This window comes from Lissotriton helveticus, chromosome 3_1 (assembly GCF_964261635.1).
Source record: "Lissotriton helveticus chromosome 3_1, aLisHel1.1, whole genome shotgun sequence".
Taxonomy (NCBI): Eukaryota; Metazoa; Chordata; class Amphibia; order Caudata; family Salamandridae; genus Lissotriton; species Lissotriton helveticus.
Window position 1 is genome coordinate 1009462802 of NC_136061.1, and position 18927 is coordinate 1009481728.

The 18927-nt window shown below is 47.0% G+C and overlaps 1 protein-coding gene across 1 annotated transcript in view; it reads right to left on the reverse strand.

Annotated features, from left to right (window-relative positions):
• The window catches only part of MTX2 (metaxin 2), a 423009-nt gene that overhangs the window by 47786 nt on the left and 356296 nt on the right, over nucleotides 1-18927 (reverse strand). The window contains exon 9 of the mRNA XM_078681519.1: nucleotides 3883-3959. Coding sequence (XP_078537645.1) covers nucleotides 3883-3959 — 77 coding nt within the window. The remainder of the gene's footprint in view (nucleotides 1-3882; nucleotides 3960-18927) is intronic.

Sequence of the window (18927 nt, forward strand, 5' to 3'; positions counted from 1 at the left end):
CTGCAGTAAGGGGGTGGAGTACTTTTCCATGCACTTAGGGAAGCCCCGCAACCAGGGGGTGAAGTCCTTATCTATGCACTCAGGGAAGCCCCACAGCCAGGGGGTGGATTCCTTATCTATGCACTCAGGGGAGCCCGACAGCAAGGGGGTGGAGTCCTTCACCATGCACTAAGGGGAGCCCTGCAGCCAGGGGTGGAGTCCTTATTTATGCACTCAGTGGAGCCCCGCAGCCACCAGGGGGTGGAGCGCTTGTGCGTGCACTCAGGGGAGCCCCGCAGCCAGGGGGTGGAGTCCTTATGCAGGCACTCAGGGGAGCCCCGCAGCCACCAGGGGGTGGAGTCATTATTTATGCACTCAGGGGAGCCCCGCAGCCAGGGGGTGGAGTGCTTGTGCGTACACTCGAGCCAAGCAGCCAGGGGTGGAGTCCTTATGCAGGCACTCAGGGGAGACAAGCAGCCAGGGTGTGGAGTCCTTATCCATGCATTCAGGGGGTGAAGTTCTTATCCATGCACTCAAGGAAGCCCCACAGCCGAGGGGGAGGCCTTATCCATGCACTCAGGGGAGCCCTGCTACCAGGAGGTGGAGTCCTTATCTATGCACTCAGGGGAGCCAAGCAGCCAGGGGGTGGAGTGCTTGTGCGTACACTCGAGCCAAGCAGCCAGGATGTGGAGTCCTTATGCATGCACTCAGGGGAGCCCCACAGCCAGGGGGTGGAGTCCATATCCATGCATTCAGGGGAACCCCGCAGCCAGGGGGTGAAGTTCTTATCCATGCACTCAAGGAAGCCCCACAGCCGAGGGGGAGGCCTTATCCATGCAGTCAGGGGAGCCCTGCTACCAGGGGGTGGAGTCATTATCTATGCACTCAGGGGAGCCAATCAGCCAGGGGGTGCAGTCCTTATCTATGCACTCAGGGGAGCCCCGCAGCCAGGGGGTGGAGTGCTTGTGCGTACACTCGAGCCAAGCAGCCAGGGGTGGAGTCCTTATGCAGGCACTCAGGGGAGCCAAGCAGCCAGGGGGTGGAGTCCTTATTTATGCACTCAGAGGAGCCCCGCAGCCAGGGGTTGGAGTCCTTATGCAGGCACTCAGGGGAGCCAAGCAGCCAGGGGGTGGAGTTCTTATTTATGCACTCAGGGGAGCCCCGCAGCCAGGGGGTGGAGTCCTTATCCATGCATTCAGGGGAAGCCCCGCAGCCAGGGGGTGGAGTCCTTATGCAGGCACTCAGGGGAGCCAAGCAGCCAGGGGTGGAGTCCTTATTTATGCACTCAGGGGAGCCCCGCAGCCAGGGGTTGGAGTCCTTATGCAGGCACTCAGGGGAGCCAAGCAGCCAGGGGGTGGAGTCCTTATCCATGCATTCAGGGGAAGCCCCGCAGCCAGGGGTTGGAATCCTTATGCAGGCACTCAGGGGAACCCCGCAGCCAGGGGGTGGAGTGCTTGTGCGTACACTCGAGCCACGCAGCCAGGATGTGGAGTCCTTATCCATGCACTCAGGGGAGCCCCGCAGCCAGGGGGTGGAGTCCATATCCATGCATTCAGGGGAACCCCGCAGCCAGGGGGTGAAGTTCTTATCCATGCACTCAAGGAAGCCCCACAGCCGAGGGGGAGGCCTTATCCATGCACTCAGGGGAGCCCCGCAGCCAGGGGTTGGAGTCCTTGTGCAGGCACTCATGGGAGTCCTGCAGTCAGGGGGTGGAGTCCTTATTTATGCACTCAGTGGAGCCCCGCAGCCAGGGGGTGGAGTGCTTGTGCGTACACTCGAGCCAAGCAGCCAGGGGTGGAGTCCTTATGCAGGCACTCAGGGGAGCCAAGCAGCCAGGGTGTAGAGTCCTTATCCATGCATTCAGGGGAACACCGCAGCCAGGGGGTGAAGTTCTTATCCATGCGCTCAGGGAAGCCCCACAGCCAGGGGGTGGAGACCTTATCTATGCACTGAGGGGAGCCCCACAGCCAGGGGGTGGAGACCTTATCTATGCACTGAGGGGATCCCCGCAGCCAGGGGGTGGAGACCTTATCTATGCACTGAGGGGAGCCCCGCAGCCAGGGGGTGGAGACCTTATCTATGCACTGAGGGGATCCCCGCAGCCAGGGGGTGGAGTCCTTATCCATGCATTCAGGGGAAGCCCCGCAGCCAGGGGGTGGAGTCCTTATCCATGCATTCAGGGGAAGCCCCGCAACCAGGGGGTGAAGTCCATATCCATGCATTCAGGGGAAGCCCCGCAGCCAGGGGGTGGAGTCCTTATCTATGCACTCAGGAGAGTCACACAGCCAAGAGGTGAAGTCCTTATCCATGCACTCAGGGGATCCCCGCAGCCAGGGGGTGGAGTCCTTATCCATGCATTCAGGGGAAGCCCGCAGCCAGGGGGTGGAGTCCTTATCTATGCACTCAGGAGAGCCACACAGCCAAGAGGTGAAGTCCTTATCCATGCGCTCATGGGAGTCCTGCAGTCAGGGGGTGGAGTCCTTATCTATGCACTCAGGGAAGCCCCGCAGCCAGGGGGTGGAGTCCTTATCCATGCATTCAGGGGAACACCGCAGCCAGGGGGTGAAGTTCTTATCCATGCGCTCAGGGAAGCCCCACAGCCAGGGGGTGGAGTCCTTATCCATGCACTCAGGGGAGCCCCGCAGCCAGGGGGTGGAGTCCTTATTTATGCACTAAGGGGAGCCAAGCAGCCAGGGGGTGGAGTCCTTATCTATGCACTCAGGGAAGCCCCGCAGCCAGGGGGTGGAGTCCTTATCCATGCACTCAGGGGAGCCCCGCAGCCAGGGGGTGGAGTCCTTATCTATGCACTCAGGGAAGCCCCGCAGCCAGGTGGTGGAGTCCTTATCCATGCACTCAGGGGAGCCAAGCAGTCCTGATCTATGCACTCAGGGGAGCCCGGCACCCAGGGGGTGGAGTGCTTGTGCGTGCACTCAGGGAAGCCCCGCAGCCAGGGGGTGGAGTCCTTATCCATGCACTCAGGGGAGCCAAGCAGCCAGGGGGTGGAGTCCTTATCTATGCACTCAGGGGAGCCAATCAGCCAGTGGGTGGAGTCCTTATCTATGCATTCAGGGGAAGCCCCGCAGCCAGGGGTTGGAGTCCTTATCTATGCACTCAGTGAATTCCCGCAGCCAGGGGTGGAGTCCTTATCCATGCACTCAGTGGAGCCTTGGTACCAGGGGGTGGAGTCCTTATCTATGCACTCAGTGAAGCCCTGCAGCCAGGAGGTGGAGTCCTTATCCATGCACTCAGGGGAGCACCAAAGCCATAGGGTGGAGTACTTGTCCACACACTCAGTGGAGCCCCACACCCATGTTCAGTGCTCTCCTTGGAGTTACAAGTATAAACTCTATTGCATTCTGCGGAGTTCAATTAACCGCAGCTAAGAGCAGGTAAGAGCGGTGGGGCCCGCTGGGTGGGATTTCGACAGGCGATGTCGAGGGAAAATTAAATAAATAATACATTTTCCCTCGTCATTGTCCGTTGAAACGCCCCCCCACCACCACCACCCGGCCCCACCGCTCTTGCCTGCACGGGCCGGGCAGCGGCTGAGTCCACACCATTCAGTTCCAATATGCCCTGTCTAGAACAACGGGCAGCATGGAACTAATGAAACTGGAAGCATATCATTCACTGATAAAAAAGCAACACAAATATCCGCAGAAGAAACTCGGAGAAATCGTAACCACAAACAGTTTCATTCACAAACCTTATCTAAAAAGAGAAATTGACTCAAGGGGAAAAGCACAATTCGAATAAATCTGCAGGCAAGGGATCATTTTTTCAAAAGACAAATAACAGGCTGTCCGTCGTGATATATGTATCTGGTGTTTCTGTGAAGCTCAATATAACAGGCCTGTGTGTTCCATGAAAAAATGTAAAGTAAAATTGGAGAAAAGGACTTACTGTTTATTGAAGAAGTAGGGCTGTGATCCTAGCCTATGGGAAAGAGCCTGGCAGCACTGGTCAACATCGTCGTACACCTGATGTAAAATACCAAGCGGAGAGAGAAGGGATTGTTACTGTGGAGGACTCTAGTTTTATGCACATTTGATATAATCAGCACTCGCAGGAGAATTCGGAGCTGAAAAATGGTTAGTAAAAGCTAGCAATTAAAAAAAAAGACAACATCTAAAACGTATTGCTTAACCAAGGGCATCAATCATTACGGTTTAAGGACAATTTTATCTGTGCAGTGTTTGAAATGTAGTATTCTGCATACATTTGTGTTGTGCATGTTTATTTAAATATATGACGTTTATGCATATTAGGTACCTGTGAACAACATTGCTGGGATATCTAAAATGACAGACAGAGACAGATGTGGCAAAAGGAAGCAATGGGAAAGGACACGAGGAGGTTTTTAACTTTGCTTCCATCTTTGTGCCTAAGATTGGGTCGAGGAACACCACATACTTTGAAGTTGCTTGTCGGGATGAGAACCCTCAATAACTACCCCACCGTGGTGCATTCATTACTATTAATCAAGTGGTACCTGCCATTAATGGCCAAAAGGCTCCCCTCAAGAAGGGTAGGGCACAGTGAAGTCTGAGGGTCCCTAATACTATTTGTAAGTTAAAGACCACCTGTTGCAGACTAGAGTCCGATTCACAAAAGCATTTATGAGCACTCAAGTGGTACAGGAGCACTATTTTACCTACTTTTACATTCCTTTGTGAATTAGTCCAAAATGCTCACCTCCACATTGGTAAACAAAAAAGTGCAGAGAGTACAGTACTTTGGGTTCATGCTGTGTATATGAATATTCCCTGAATTTCTATTTTATTCTCATTTCAGATGGTTTGTGGGCATTTCACAAAGTCATGTAAGAGTACATATAAGAGCACTTACCACAGGAGTACTCTTTTACATACTCCAAAATGCCTTTTGTGGATAGGCCTTTAGATGTTTGAATCAATAAGCCGGGTGAGTAAGTGGCTGTGTATCTTCTGGTGGCATCCACCAGCCATTAAATCCACTATGAAACTGGTGAACATGTGTGGTACAACTGATGCATCAAAATTCCCAATCAAGAATTACATGTAGAGCGGAATATTGAATGTTGCTCCAAAATTAAAAAGATCCGCTTCACGAGTAGCCTCTTAATTCCAATGGGACCAGCAACAGCAGTAAGCATCTTCCTTGGAATGATGAGATCAGCAGGATCTCTTTAATTTCGCCTGGAGATTTCAGCTGCTAAAATCAGCCAAAATCTCTTGAAGAAAGTGTGGGGAAAAGAGGACTAAGTGGATCCCGAATTAACGATTCCACTGTAAGTTCTCATTTCTTAGTGAACCCGTAGTTCCATCTTGTAATGGGTCAGATGTTCCCCACTCCCAGAGTTACCGGTACTCCAGGTATCATTAACTCGAGGGGTGGGCAAAATCTGGCCCATTTACCAGACACCTTATAATGAGGGCGAACGTTGTTAAAATGTATATACCTTTAGGCCAATAAATTAATGTTTCATTCTCAACATAATCAAAAACATTTTAAACATCTTTAAAGCACAGTGATACACAGCACTGGCAAAATTATTACGACAACTTAGTAACAATATATGAAGGACAATTTAAACACACAAACTCATCTAGGGAGAGGTGTGGCGCCGCGGCCAGGGCGACTGACGCTGGAATCTGGGGATCAGGGTTCGATCCTCGGCTCCGGCGGCAGGTTAGCCCAGCACCATGTGACTCTGGGCAATAGCTCGCTTAATCTTCCCGACGGCCCCCAGCGCCTAGAGACCCTTACGGGTGGTTGTGCGCTTTACAAATGTGGATTATTATTATTATTATCTAGACAAACTAAAATATTGGTTTGACGTACACTTTCGATTAGAATATTTTTTTTTTTAAATCATGGATAATTAAGTTAATTTCCAATGTAATTTTTTTGTATAGTTTTATATAGTGCAAATCTGGCCTGAGGGCATTAGCGCACTTTACATGACCATCAGAATATTTTATTTCTCGCAATTTAGATACAGACACATGACATGATTTGCCCAGAATCAAAACATTGTAAGACAAGACTGAGGTTTGAAGCTGGTTTCCAGCTACAATGTCTAGCTGACTTTCTAACTGATTTTTAGGTCTCGCGCCTAGCGTTGCAGTGCGCAGCACTGTCGCGCAGCGAGACACCTCATGTAGGGGGTTACCAAACTGACCTAAGAATCGCACATGCTCGTATGTGTGCTTTTAGTTTTGCCCCATCAAAGACAGCACGCAATTGGCCAAAGGCGGGCACATTGCTCCGCCTATGGCCTATTGGTGTCGGTTACCTGCACAGCCGCCATGTGGTTTAAATTATCGTGCCCAGACACGGGCTCGATAATTGAAACCACATGTCTCGCTGTGGCACGCGCACACCACTCGCGGGCTTGTCATAGTCAGTTCCTGCTCTCCCGGTAGGATTCAAATCAAGATGTCTGCACGCGTTTGTTTAATCACTAAACTCCAAACGAAATTTAAGTCTTAAGGATGGCCCGCAGAGTGTGCTGGAGTGACGCTACTTGGTTTTTGGTACTATTGCTAAACAAAATAAATGGCAACAAAACAAAGGCAGGTGTCTAGTTTTTTAAGAACCGATTTGTGTATTTGCACGTCTAAGTCAAATAAAAAAAAGTGTCGCAGAACACAAGGTCCACAACTGGATTGTCACTGGAACGTTGCCCCTGGTGACTTATGCTGGAATGTTCTGCCCCCAGCGTGTGCGAGGCCTGGCGCGCGCAGCTGGCTGCAGGAGACCTTTCTGCCAAGGTCAACGAACACTGACTCACCGTCAGCATTACCGAGCTGCGTCCTTTGTAGCGAGATTACTTGTTAAAAGAGAACCACAGAAACATTGAATATTCGTAAGAGCTAATGTAATGGAGAAACCAACAGCAAATGCTTTTCACAGTCTAATACCATGCACAGTGTAAACCCAGTCAGCTGTAGATAAACCCCAGGTTCTTTTTTTGTGGGAATACGTCACAGGAATGAGATGTCCTTTCTCAGTTTTAACGTGCGCACACATAATTAGCCTTCGTTCTGTGGACGTAAAGTGTAAGATTCTAATCCAGCATTTGGTACCTGTGTAGTATCAATTTGAGCCGGTGGTTTCCGGTGTTGTCACTGGCACCAAATTGTCAAGATCAGCACGTAAGACAGTTCACCACAAAGTCGCGCTGCTTTCTCTAACACAACACAACCCGGCCCACTTAATGCCCTGAGCAGAGGGTAGTAGTCAAGGCAGCGTCTAGCCGAGAAAAAACAATCAGATTTGTTTCAGGGGGTGTAGAATGCAGATCTGTAAAATTGTCTACAAGGTGCAGAGGGAGTGATGTAGCGGCTGAAGGCCTCCACCCCCTTACCTGCGGCTGTCGCGGGGCGGCAATCGCAGGAACTTTTTGAACCCCCTGAGCTAGAAAAATATTTTGTTGATACTTCCAGTGGCCCTGATTATAGCGTGGTTCAGAGTTGCAGCAATGTTTACTATATAGAAGTGGTGGGGGGGGGGCATTATTGCAGTGGCTGTAGCAGTGATGGCAGCTGTGTATTGGTGGGTGTAGGATTCGGCATGTGTGCAGGCTGGGCATAGTATCTCAAGGAGACGAATACCATGCAGAGACAAGTCGGCAGCGGTGTGTTTTGTAGTGCACAATGGCAGAAGTGAATATGGGGGTTCCCCCACCCCTCCGTACTCTTTTGAGCTTATTAAAACACAGACGGCGGTGAGATGAGGAATGAAGTTGACTTCCTGAAACATAGTGGATAATATGCTGAATTCAGATTTAAACCAGCTCTCCTGCAGTTCTTGGCTCTGCTTTATTTACCCCCTCACCCGCCCATCTTTGGATTCCAAATGCTTGTTTATACAGCTAGGGACTATTTTTAACTTCAGCGGTAGACTGCTTTGCGCTCCTCACCCTCTAAGGAATCGGAGTTTCACACCCTGGCCTTCATTCCCGGGGTTTTCAGAGGACCCAGAGGCAGGTAGGTTCGGGTGATGTTCAGTGAATACTGGGACCTGCATCAGTTCAAATAATACTCAATCCAAGGCCCAGGGCCGGCCTTTATCATGGCCGAGTGGGGCCCATGTTCAGGGCGCCAACCTTCTGAGGAAAGCACAGAGCAGCCTCATTAAGGGCATACAGTCAGCAGTCTCGATCTGGCTCCAGGGCTTCAGCTTATTTTTTTTTAATCTGTTTTTTTACGTCCTTTATAGCCCCTGAGTTTAATCGTCGTCTAACTTCTTTCTTTCTGTCCCAGCTACCTGGAACCCTCTATCCATCTTCCCCAACCTGCTCCTCACCAACAACTTGGAATTACCCTGAAACAGATGAGCTGTGTGTTATTTAGGGAGTCTGGGGTAGTGGTGGAGATGTAGAGAGCAACAAGCATTTGCAATGCAATAGGTCTCACATGTACCCGTGTTTGAGCTATTGGCATTGTAAATGGCAATGCCTTTTATTTATGTGTTGGTTTTCAAAACGTAAATAAAAGGCATTGTCAATAACAATGCCAATAGGTTAAACTCTCGCTCTTAGTAAGTTCTTGTTAATTGGAAGATGTTTATAAGAGTGTCACAGCGCAATGATATGGCGTCGATGACTTCAGCAAAGCATTACTGAAAGAATGAGCTAATGCCGTTCCATTAAAATTAGCAACGCCAACAGCTCAAACTTTCACTAATGCGAGACCTATTGCATTGCAAATGCTTGTTTGATTAACTACGTTGGTTTGCTTCCCTATTGCTCACCAAGTTGCTCTTGAATTGCATCCCCAGGTTCCTTTATTTAACTCTTTCTTGCCCTTCCCTTTGTACCAGCTCCCTAGAGCTTGTAGCATAGCTTAGCTGGCAGCACCCACTCTGTTACAGCTCTCCCTTACCTCACTTCAGCCTTACCATAAACGCTGATGGTCTGCCTGCCAGCTCTCGAGTATCTCAAATGAGAGCTAGAAATAAGGCACATGAGAGTGGAAAACTTACTTGTCAGCACGCTTGTGTTTCCACTAAAAGGAGGGGGTACTCTCTGGACTGCTCCATCTCTCCTTTCTCTTCTGTACCTACAGGGATGGCTTAGTATCCGGCTGAGCCCGGAGTACTCTTCACTTAGCGCTTCCAGCCCACAGATGCTATGGTTTTACTGAAAACTTGAGTCAACTGGTTTGCACACAGAGATAGCGTTCCCTTACCGCCGGTCTCCCAACTCTCTTTCATGTTATGATATTGGGATACCTCAACAAGGAACCTAGAAAGTAGTTTTGGCTTACAATTCAGTGTATCTGTTTTCTGATGGCTTTAGTACTAGTGTGCTTTCATACCTGTTCTAACCTTTCGTTCCCCGTACTCTCTGCCTTAACCTCTCTCCCCATGCTCAATTATAATGAACCTCTACCCCGATTTCTTGCTGTGCTCTTATCCTGGCTCTAAGGAATTCCATGATACTTGATCCAGAATGTGTTTGCCGATTTTATGTAGTTCATCGATAAATGATCTATATCCCCGTACTGACAATGGATTTTGATTCTAAATATTACAGAAATGTTCATGTTTTAATGTATTCTATTTAGAGAACGTTTTCTAGATGACAGTACTCCCCCAAGTCTCCAATTTACAGAAAAGTTATTTGATGATTATGCCCAATGGCATGCTCTGGCCAAAACTTAAATTATAACTAGATAGTATGCTTGTCTGGGCAGCTGTGGAGGTGGCCTTTACCTGTCAGAAAGATCACTTAAGAAAACCCAGGAGGTCAAACCAAGGTTTGAGGGGAATAAGCACCGGTTCCTTCTACGGAGAAACTCAGAATGGTGTTATGTATCACCCTGTGGAAAACAGATATCAGCCATGGCTAAAATCTTGTGGTCTCTCTGTAGAAGTTTTAATTCTGGCGGCAACATGTATTAAGTCACATGACAGCTGTCATTAAGGCAGATGGCCACTTCTTCTGAATTGAAAGGTATTCACCATTTTGCCTCTCTTTTGGTGCGCTTCAAGGTAGACAAGCTAGAAAGCTGCAATGTCATCTTACAGAGACAAGGCAGATCAAGTTTGGAATTCAATCACATTTGCATAGCAGAACATTAGTGACTTTTTTCTGACAGTCTAGGGCCTTGCCCTCCTTTAAGGTAAGGACATTTCCTTTAATATCCTCATGGTGGCAGATGCAAGGTTGAGGAGACATTTGCAACAGGGACTCAAATATAGCACCAAACTGAACAAACTCTTTGTATTCGCCTATGTATAAGGTGTGTATATTCCATTCAAAAACTCACAAACACCTTGTTTTGAAGGAGTATATACACCTTATACATAGGCGAATACAAAGAGTTTGTTCAGTTTGGTGCTATAGTCTTCACTCATCAAGATCCATTTCTGTTGGTTGCAAACTCACCCCCCTACCATAGAGGAGTGGCTTGGAGCAGTTAAGTAGGTGTATGCGCTGCTAAGACAAAAGGGTCTGCCGTAAAAGGCCCCCCCCTTTGACAGATGGATATCTGAAAGGGCACTGGATACCACGTTCCTTGATTACACCTTTCTCCTCAGGAAATTGCTGGTATAGACCCAAAGATCCATATTGGTATCAATGTATCAATGAATGACCAGGGGACAGAGGTCGCGGGTACTCCAGCTCTGTTTGTGGCACTTTTTGAGGTGATATGAGGACCACAAAACAAGATCAATTTCTATGGATCATTCCCCATTGTTTCAGTAAAATTACGAAGCTTTAATTAGATCTTGCATTAACCTTTTTGTATAAAATCTTGATAGACGTTTATCAAAAATAATCAGGAGACTTTTTCCACAGGTAGAAATCTGCCCATCTGACTGACATTTATCCAGCTAATCAGGGTCAGTTGCCTATCACAACTAAAATCCCATGTAATATTCCCTCGCTCATGGAGAGCGACAGCTAGAACTCTCTTGAAAAAAGTGCATAGAGCAGATATTTGATTCTCCTACTTCTGGGCAGCACCTTCTCCAAGGAAAGCTAGTGGCGGTAATGCTTAAAGCAGCCTGCTAGTTAGTTAAGCTTCTTACTGAAGCAACTGGCAGGGGTCTAACAATTCCCCCATCTGCGTCCTGGCACGTCTGGTACTGAGTGACAGCAGGTCACCCCTGTGAAACGGCCAAGAGTTACCTCTTGTGCCCTGGTGCTCTTTCACACTGATCCTGTAATAAGAATATATGTTACATATACATATATGTTTTCGCAGTTAAACACTCCTGCATAAACTGTCAATACATTGTTATCTTGGTCAATCTCTGCTAAATAAGAAGGTACAGCAGATTTCTGTAATCAATTATTTAAAATAGGCTCCTGGCTGAAGAAAGGGATGAAGGGATTTAGATTTGCTGGACTCGCAAGCTTTGGGAAAAAACAGGCATAACTAGTGAACCTCTGTTTGTGCATTTGTTGTAAGTGAGTGAAATAGTAGTTCCCATTATACATTAGCCACTGTAGCTGCATTTTTTTATTGCCCTTCTCCACCCAGCAGGACTATCTTAAGACAATGTTACCTCAACACTTGCTTCTGGACGGACCCTCAGGGGTGTATACATTAAGTTTAAGAGTGCTTCCAACGGTTGGGACTCGGTTGCTTCTCAGTGTACTGCATCCAACATACTCCCTAGTCTACAACACTTATCCAGATTATGCCCAATCTAACGGTCTCAACGTTAGGAAACGGACCACTCCAAAATGGTAGGTAGGTCCATCTGTGTGTGCCTCTCACACCCGCTGCAACACTTCATGCTTCTGTGTAGTGATGTTTGCTGCATGCCATTTGCAACATGTCTTTGAACCTCATGCACCTCAACCAACACATTAAAAAAGGCCAAACTGCATTCAATGCCCTACAGTCATGCATTGCGGTAGGGTGCTATGAAATCTATGCAAATCAGAGTTATTTGTGGCCTCATCAGGGGTATGAAGCGCTATACAAATGTTACAATACAATACATAAGAGCTGTTATGTCGAGAGAAAGGCCAGTGTAATGCGGGTAACATGGGGATCGGTATGTAGGTCCATTTAAAAGTTTAGTGGCACCACTCTTCACAGTAAAATGCGGACACTCGTGCACATGTTAATATGGTGCTCAGCATTAGTATGCTTATGCCATCTGTTGGTATGCCCAAGGCAGGCTTTATCTTGAGCTGAGATTGTCCACGAATCAGGATATGGCTTTTCACCATGCTGTCACCACCTACTGACCCCCACCTCCAACACAGATATCGATAGATCTCAAAGAAGGCACTGATTGAACAACAATTTAACTAAGTCTTGCAAAACATCTATTGTCTCAGATTCATGGATGTAAGGTAGGAAAGCAAAGTAGCCGCATTATAGACCTAGTTCAACAAATTAATTTTGTTATGGGTTTCTTGCTGCATTATCTGGTGTACAATACTTTTGGAGACATAAGCCTATTTGGGGGTTAATTTTGACTAGCAGAACAACTGGCTTTGGTGCATATCAAAGCGGTGTCACCACTTTTTGTTGGCTTGTAGTGCCCATTTGACGTTTTCAAAACCGATCGGCAATAGTCCTCTTATACTTCTTTTGCAGAATTATAAAACAAAATGCCTTCTAGTACTTTTGTGTAGTGCTGCTATTTGGGGTTATCGGGATCTGCAGGCAATTCAACAAGAGAAGGGTCGCTTTTGTAGGTGATTGTTGGGCTTGGCCCCTAATAGTTCATCACTATTTATTCCTGAGGAACTTGGTCTTGATTATGTGAGGATTGTGCAAAAGTGGCCCCAGTGCTACAGTGGATCTCAGGGTGGTGTGGTGAACACACAACATTTAACAAGGATTTGATTGAGGACTGCCTTGGGTAGGTGTATGGCCTTAAAATTCCATTGCTGTATTATATTGAGTCCGCTGCAGGGTTGTTGGGTTGCCCTGACTTGTTCTATAAACCGTATCTTCTCTGCAAGGGGGACAGGAGAGCAGTTAAGGAAAAGTTCGTAAAGCTTTTAAAAGAAGGCAGGGACACTGGTACGTTTTTGCAACTTTTACATGTTTTTATGACATAAGTATTTAATATCACTTTTCAAATCTAGGGGCTTTCATCAGTTCCAGCCAGCTTTTTTACACCTACAGTTACTACCTGATCATGAGGTAATGCTGTTCGTTTCCTCTTTTTTTAAGGGTGCACTACACTGGAACAACATTATGAATTAATAATATATGTTTTGTAAACCTGTGGATTGCTCCCTGGAGTGCAATAAGCTGAAGTGTTTTAGAATTTTTACAGCACGGAAACATTGAAGATGCAATGATATTTGTATCGTGTAAATATATGCGTTTTTTATTTGTTTTTAGTCCCTTTTATGATTATATTGTATAATCGAATATAGATATTATTCATTCATTTTAGAGACACAATATATTTTCCTTTGCCATACTTTTTATTAGATTTTCTGGCTAACTCTTTTAAAGTTGCCAAAATTAACATTATGAAACAATGATAGAAGGCTTGAGATCAAACATTTTTCATCATCCATTTTACGTTTGCCTAAGTTTATTTAATTTACTGTTTTGTTTCAAGCCTCCAAGAATGTTGAGGTCGTGCACAATCCTTCCTGTATTTTATCAGATGTTGTCTTAAAAAACTAAATGAGTTATATAAAATGTTCCCCGAAGTTAGAAGCATTTTAATTTCTCTGTTAATGCACCTCTGAAAATATAATATTCATTACACAAGTCTTTAACAACTCTGACGTTGGTTTTGTTTTCAAAATGTACATTTTTATCGCCAGGATGTGGTAACAAAATAGGATTCAAAAGCTTTGCTCTCTCAATTATGCATTATTCTCTTCGCCTAAAAGTGCCTTCTAATCCGTATTCCCCAGCCACCCCTTTCTGCCTTACTCACTTCACATGTCCATATCGTAGGTAGTGTCTGTGTGAACGAACGCTTTGTATACAACTCATCCACTGGTGCATTTTCAGTAACCACTTTACATTGCTTGCTTACTATGGCAAAATCGGTCACATAAAAATGTTGTACAGTAGATACCGATTACGTAAGGAATTCCCCATGTTCCTCACACAATCCAGGAATAGGACGCATTTATCACACCCTTCCAATACCTCACCCGAGAGCACTTTTGTTTACCGGATGTGGTAAGAATGTCCTTTGATTTTTTCTGAAAACGAGCAAGCATAAAGCAAGAAGAGCACGCATAAGAACACAGAAGAAAGATACTATTCAATAAAAGTCACAATAAACTGGGAACATTAAACATCAAAGATTATAAACTGGGCAGTGGTGCGAGGTCTAGACCTTTATGGGAATTTAAAAACTGCTGTCGGTTTACTAAGAAGTGCATAAAGCACGGAAGGAAAATGCGATCAAGCCAAAAACCCTTATTATTCGATGCCGTTTGCAGCAAGAAGCCGTCTCTAGATTTAATCTGGTTGGTTATGCCAACTCGTGATGCTCTTCATTAGCTGTAAAGTTTTGAAATTCCATTTCTCTTGTTCTTCCCCTGTAATTATGTCAATTTGCACATACACAGTATCTGGTTTTAACTTATTGACAGTCTGCCAGGATGAGAGAAGGCAGAGTACCTTATGGCGCCAGGACTCTACTTGAATGCTCACATAAGTGTACAATGTTCTGGCGGGTTCTGGCTAAGACGCCAGGCTGGGTGACTAATGAGCCAGGCTGAGAGTTATGCGAATACTAGAGCTATTAAGGTGGCAAAGTGAAAATGGGGAAAATAGATCAAGGTTCGAAGAAATCCCATGAATGTATGTATGCAGGGCACAACTGTCAGATTATTTTGGCATGTCATGTCACTGTCAAATATTCTTGTAGAGCGCACTTATCACCGGAAGGTCTCAAGGCGGTGCAGCAAAAAAACAGCGACAACAGACAGCGACTCTCGACCAGCACACTGTTTACTTAGGAAAGAGCCAGGTTTTGAGGTTTTTACGAAAGCATTTATGATCCACAATGGATAAAAGGTTTGATGGCAATTTGTTCCTTAGCATGGGGGCAAGGTAAGAAAAAGAGTGACAACCATTACGGGATGTACGTGCACACGGCTGAACCAAATATGATTTGGTGCCGGATCTTAACGATCTCCTTGGTATGTACCATTGGAGTTTTTTGCTAGATAGTTAGGGTCGGTATCGTACATTATCTTATGAGTAAGACTTAGGATTTTAAAATGGCTTCTTTCTCGCACTGGGAGCCAGCGAAGATTTTTGAGGTTCGGGACAGAGGGAGATCTCGGGGGAAGGTCAAGAACCAATCTGGCCGCGGTATTCTGAAGGGTCTGAAGCTTGGAAAGCAAATCTTCATTAAGTGCTGTGAACAGGGCATTGCTGTAATCAAGACGGCTAATGACTAAACCCTGCACCAAAGGTTTCCTTGCTTCAATGGGTAGCGACTTAAAGATTTTATGGAGATTGCGCATAATCCCATAGAAGACACCTAAATCCTGGTTGACATAAGTTTTCATGGACAAAGAACCTCATGAATTTGACCAAAGGTGATTTGTATTATTGCATGGACTGTTTAATCACAAAATATACCAGGGTTGTGTGCAAGAAACTAGACGGATTTTAATACCTGGATACAAGACAAAATGGTGTTTGCCAAGATCCAAGTGGAACGAAGTCCACTTCAGGTTTATTTCATGCCTCAATATTTACATCCCTTGGTTTTTCAGTGAGCACTTGGACCCCAAAAACTCACGTTGAAGAGGGCTTGTATTTCCCAATTGAACAGCGGCTGCCCCGCAGTGGCGGAGGAGTGTCACCCCACTTGCTCAGTCAGTAGCTGAAAAATAAAACAATATTGTTTTATTTTGCAGCTGCTGGCTGAGACAGCGTGTGTGGGGATGGGTGCGGCGGGGCTATTGTACGAGACGGAGTCATGTGCACTGCTAACTGTGCATGTCTGTTTGGCCGGTTCTCTTAGGCGGGCCAAACAGACATGCGCAGTTAGCTTTCTCCAACCGGGCTGTACTCAACAGCTGTGTTTGAGGATGAGCACAGACTCCCTGTGCCTGAGCGAACGTTAAACAAAACTGCTCAGGCCAATCCCTGCGCTGAGCAGTGTGGGGATTGTAGAAGTCTCTGATGCTGTCCCAGGCGCTGCTGGGACCAGGAAGCAGAGGAGCTCCGAGGAGCGATGCAGCAGAAGCAGTATCAGGTACGTTTTTTTTTTATTATTCCCCCGCGCTCCTCATTTCCCCATCACCTAGCACTCCACTGGTAATATGCGTTGGCCACCACTGCAATTGGAAAGAAACTCAAAGACTGAACATTTGCAGAAGTCAGTTAGGAAACACGGGGAGGGTTGCTGTTTAAAACATTCTAGGTCCTGATTTAGCACCTCAAGCAGAGGTGGCTAGCTCCTTCGAGGACAACCATTAAGCCTAAGTTTACAGAAAGATAAGAAGAAATGTTTTTTGATGTATTTTTAAAACATGTTCAGATTCCCACTGACGAAATATCGCACTTGTCTGAAAAACATTGGAGTCTAATGGAAGTGTTGCCACAAATATATTTAACATGAAAATTACAGACATGAGTGTGAAGTGTTGAAAGTGCATATGAATGTGTTTCATTTCCCTAAACTCACCGGGTGCTGCTTATCCCGGTCACGCAGCAGAATTCCTGGGCCATTGTTGCATCGCGTCCAGCTCCAGCTCCAGCATTTATCGGCCCCGTGGTCTCCCCCTGCCGCCGTTTGCCCTGAGTCAGCTGCACGGCCGCAGTACGGGAGGGGACCACCAGGACCAGCCACACCTGCGGCAGGAAGCCGCCGCCGCCCACCACTACGCGCCAGGAGGCGCTTCAAATTGAAGTTCAGCCCGGTGGAGCGGGTGTTTCATTTCCCTAAACTCACCGGGTGCTGCTTATCCCGGTCATGCAGCAAAATTCCTGGGCCATTGTTGCATCGCGTCCAGCTCCAGCATTTATCGGCCCCGTGGTCTCCCCCTGCCGCCGTTTGCCCTGAGTCAGCTGCACGGCCGCAGTACGGGAGGGGGCCACCAGGACCAGCCACACCTGTGGCAGGAAGCCGCCGCCGCCCACCACTACGCGCCAGGAGGCGCTTCAAATTGAAGCTCAGCCCGGTGGAGCGGGTGTTTCATTTCCCTAAACTCACCGGGTGCTGCTTATCCCGGTCACGCAGCAGAATTCCTGGGCCATTGTTGCATCGCGTCCAGCTCCAGCATTTATCTGCCTCGTGGTCTCCCCCCGCCGCCGTTTGCCCTGAGTCAGCTGCACGGCCGCAGTACGGGAGGGGACCACCAGGACCAGCCACACCTGCGGCAGGAAGCCGCCGCCGCCCACCACTACGCGCCAGGAGGCGATTCAAATTGAAGCTCAGCCCCGCGTCGCGCGAGCGCGCCCGGATGAAGCCCGGACAAAGGGCGGACAGTCTGAGACAGTCCGAGACTGTTCGTGACTGGGCTGGGCCAGGATCCTTGCTTGTTGCTGCCGTGGGATATTTGTGGTATCCCTTTAATGAGATATACTGTTGTTAACCCCTTCCATGCTCATGACAAGGTCAGCTCGTCATGAGGCACACTGGAGCTGTGCTAATGACGAGCTGACCTTGTCATGAACAATGGGAATTCAATGAAGTCAGCACCCAGCGGTAATTGCCTTAGCACCAATGTGGTTAATATTATTTGTGGATCTTCTGTGCTCTCGTTCTATCGGTAACTGCTATTTACTGTTTGCCCTAGGGTTACCGAGTGCAAGCGTGCTATCATCTCACTGTGTGTAACATGTCCAAGCAAAAGTCTTCTTCTGTATCTAATACCATGGACAATTATCTAGTACAGGTTGTGAGTAAAATCAATAGCACAAGAAGGATATCGCTGGGCTTGAGTTCTCCACCCATTACCCCTACACAGAGCACTCTGCCAGAACCTATCCTGGTAGAAGTCCCGATACAGGTGCATAGCAGTGATGCCCCAGATATTGAGTTTCCCCAAGTCGACAATTTTGTCCAAAATATACCTACTGGTGTTGACCTAGACAATGATTCCGTAGATCAGTCAAACACGATAGAAGATAATTCCCCCTCCCCTGTGTCTGTGCCTGCAACCAGAGCAGTCAGAGCATGCAGAAAAGGCCAGAGTAAACATGGTGGGCTACGCTCTAGCAGGAAAGGGATAGCCTCTCCACCCAAAAACATGGCTACAAAAGAGGCAAATGGGGAGTATGGTGGGAAGGAGATATTGGAGGAGGATCAAATTAAAAAGCTAGTGAGCATGATTGATTTAAAGATCAAATGCATTATTAAACCATTAGTAGCCAAAATCGACCAGCTAACAGCTGAGGTAAACAGGTTAGGGGGTCTCATAAACAAGACAGTGGAGGAGGTGGGTAATATACCAAATCTAGCTTCAAACAGAGTTGAACCAATCGTGAATGTTCTTGGGAATGGGCCAGGGGGTAGGGATAAAGTGGTATCAAATCCTCCCCCTATTCAGCACCCAGTAGTTATAGATGCCCAGGAAACAGCCAATGAAGAGCTCCCACCAAAATCCACTGTGATGGGTTTAGAAAAAGGCCCGGTCCAACTCATTGTAGAGGTATCACCACTTGTTCTGGTCTTGGCCAATGTACCTCCTTTAAAGCCGGGTCAAGTGGAATCTACATCCTCCTTGATCAGTAAAGCATTCCACTGGTTATCAAATAACATGATGATATCCCCATGGGGTAAACAGCAGTTAGCTGGGGAAATTAACATGGCAAGAAGGGTGGACTGGATAGGGAACAGTGGGAAAAAATTCAAAGGAGATTGCGTTGTTTTGCATTTTTTAAGTCCAGAAGTTCTCCCTGATGTCTTGAGAAATATATTTCCCCCACAATGCAGGAGCACTGACATCATCCCGCTAACTCTAGACTTTTTCTATCGTAGAGGTAGTACAGTGAATCCAAGTATATTGAGGACTAAGTGGAACTCGGTGCCATATAAGTG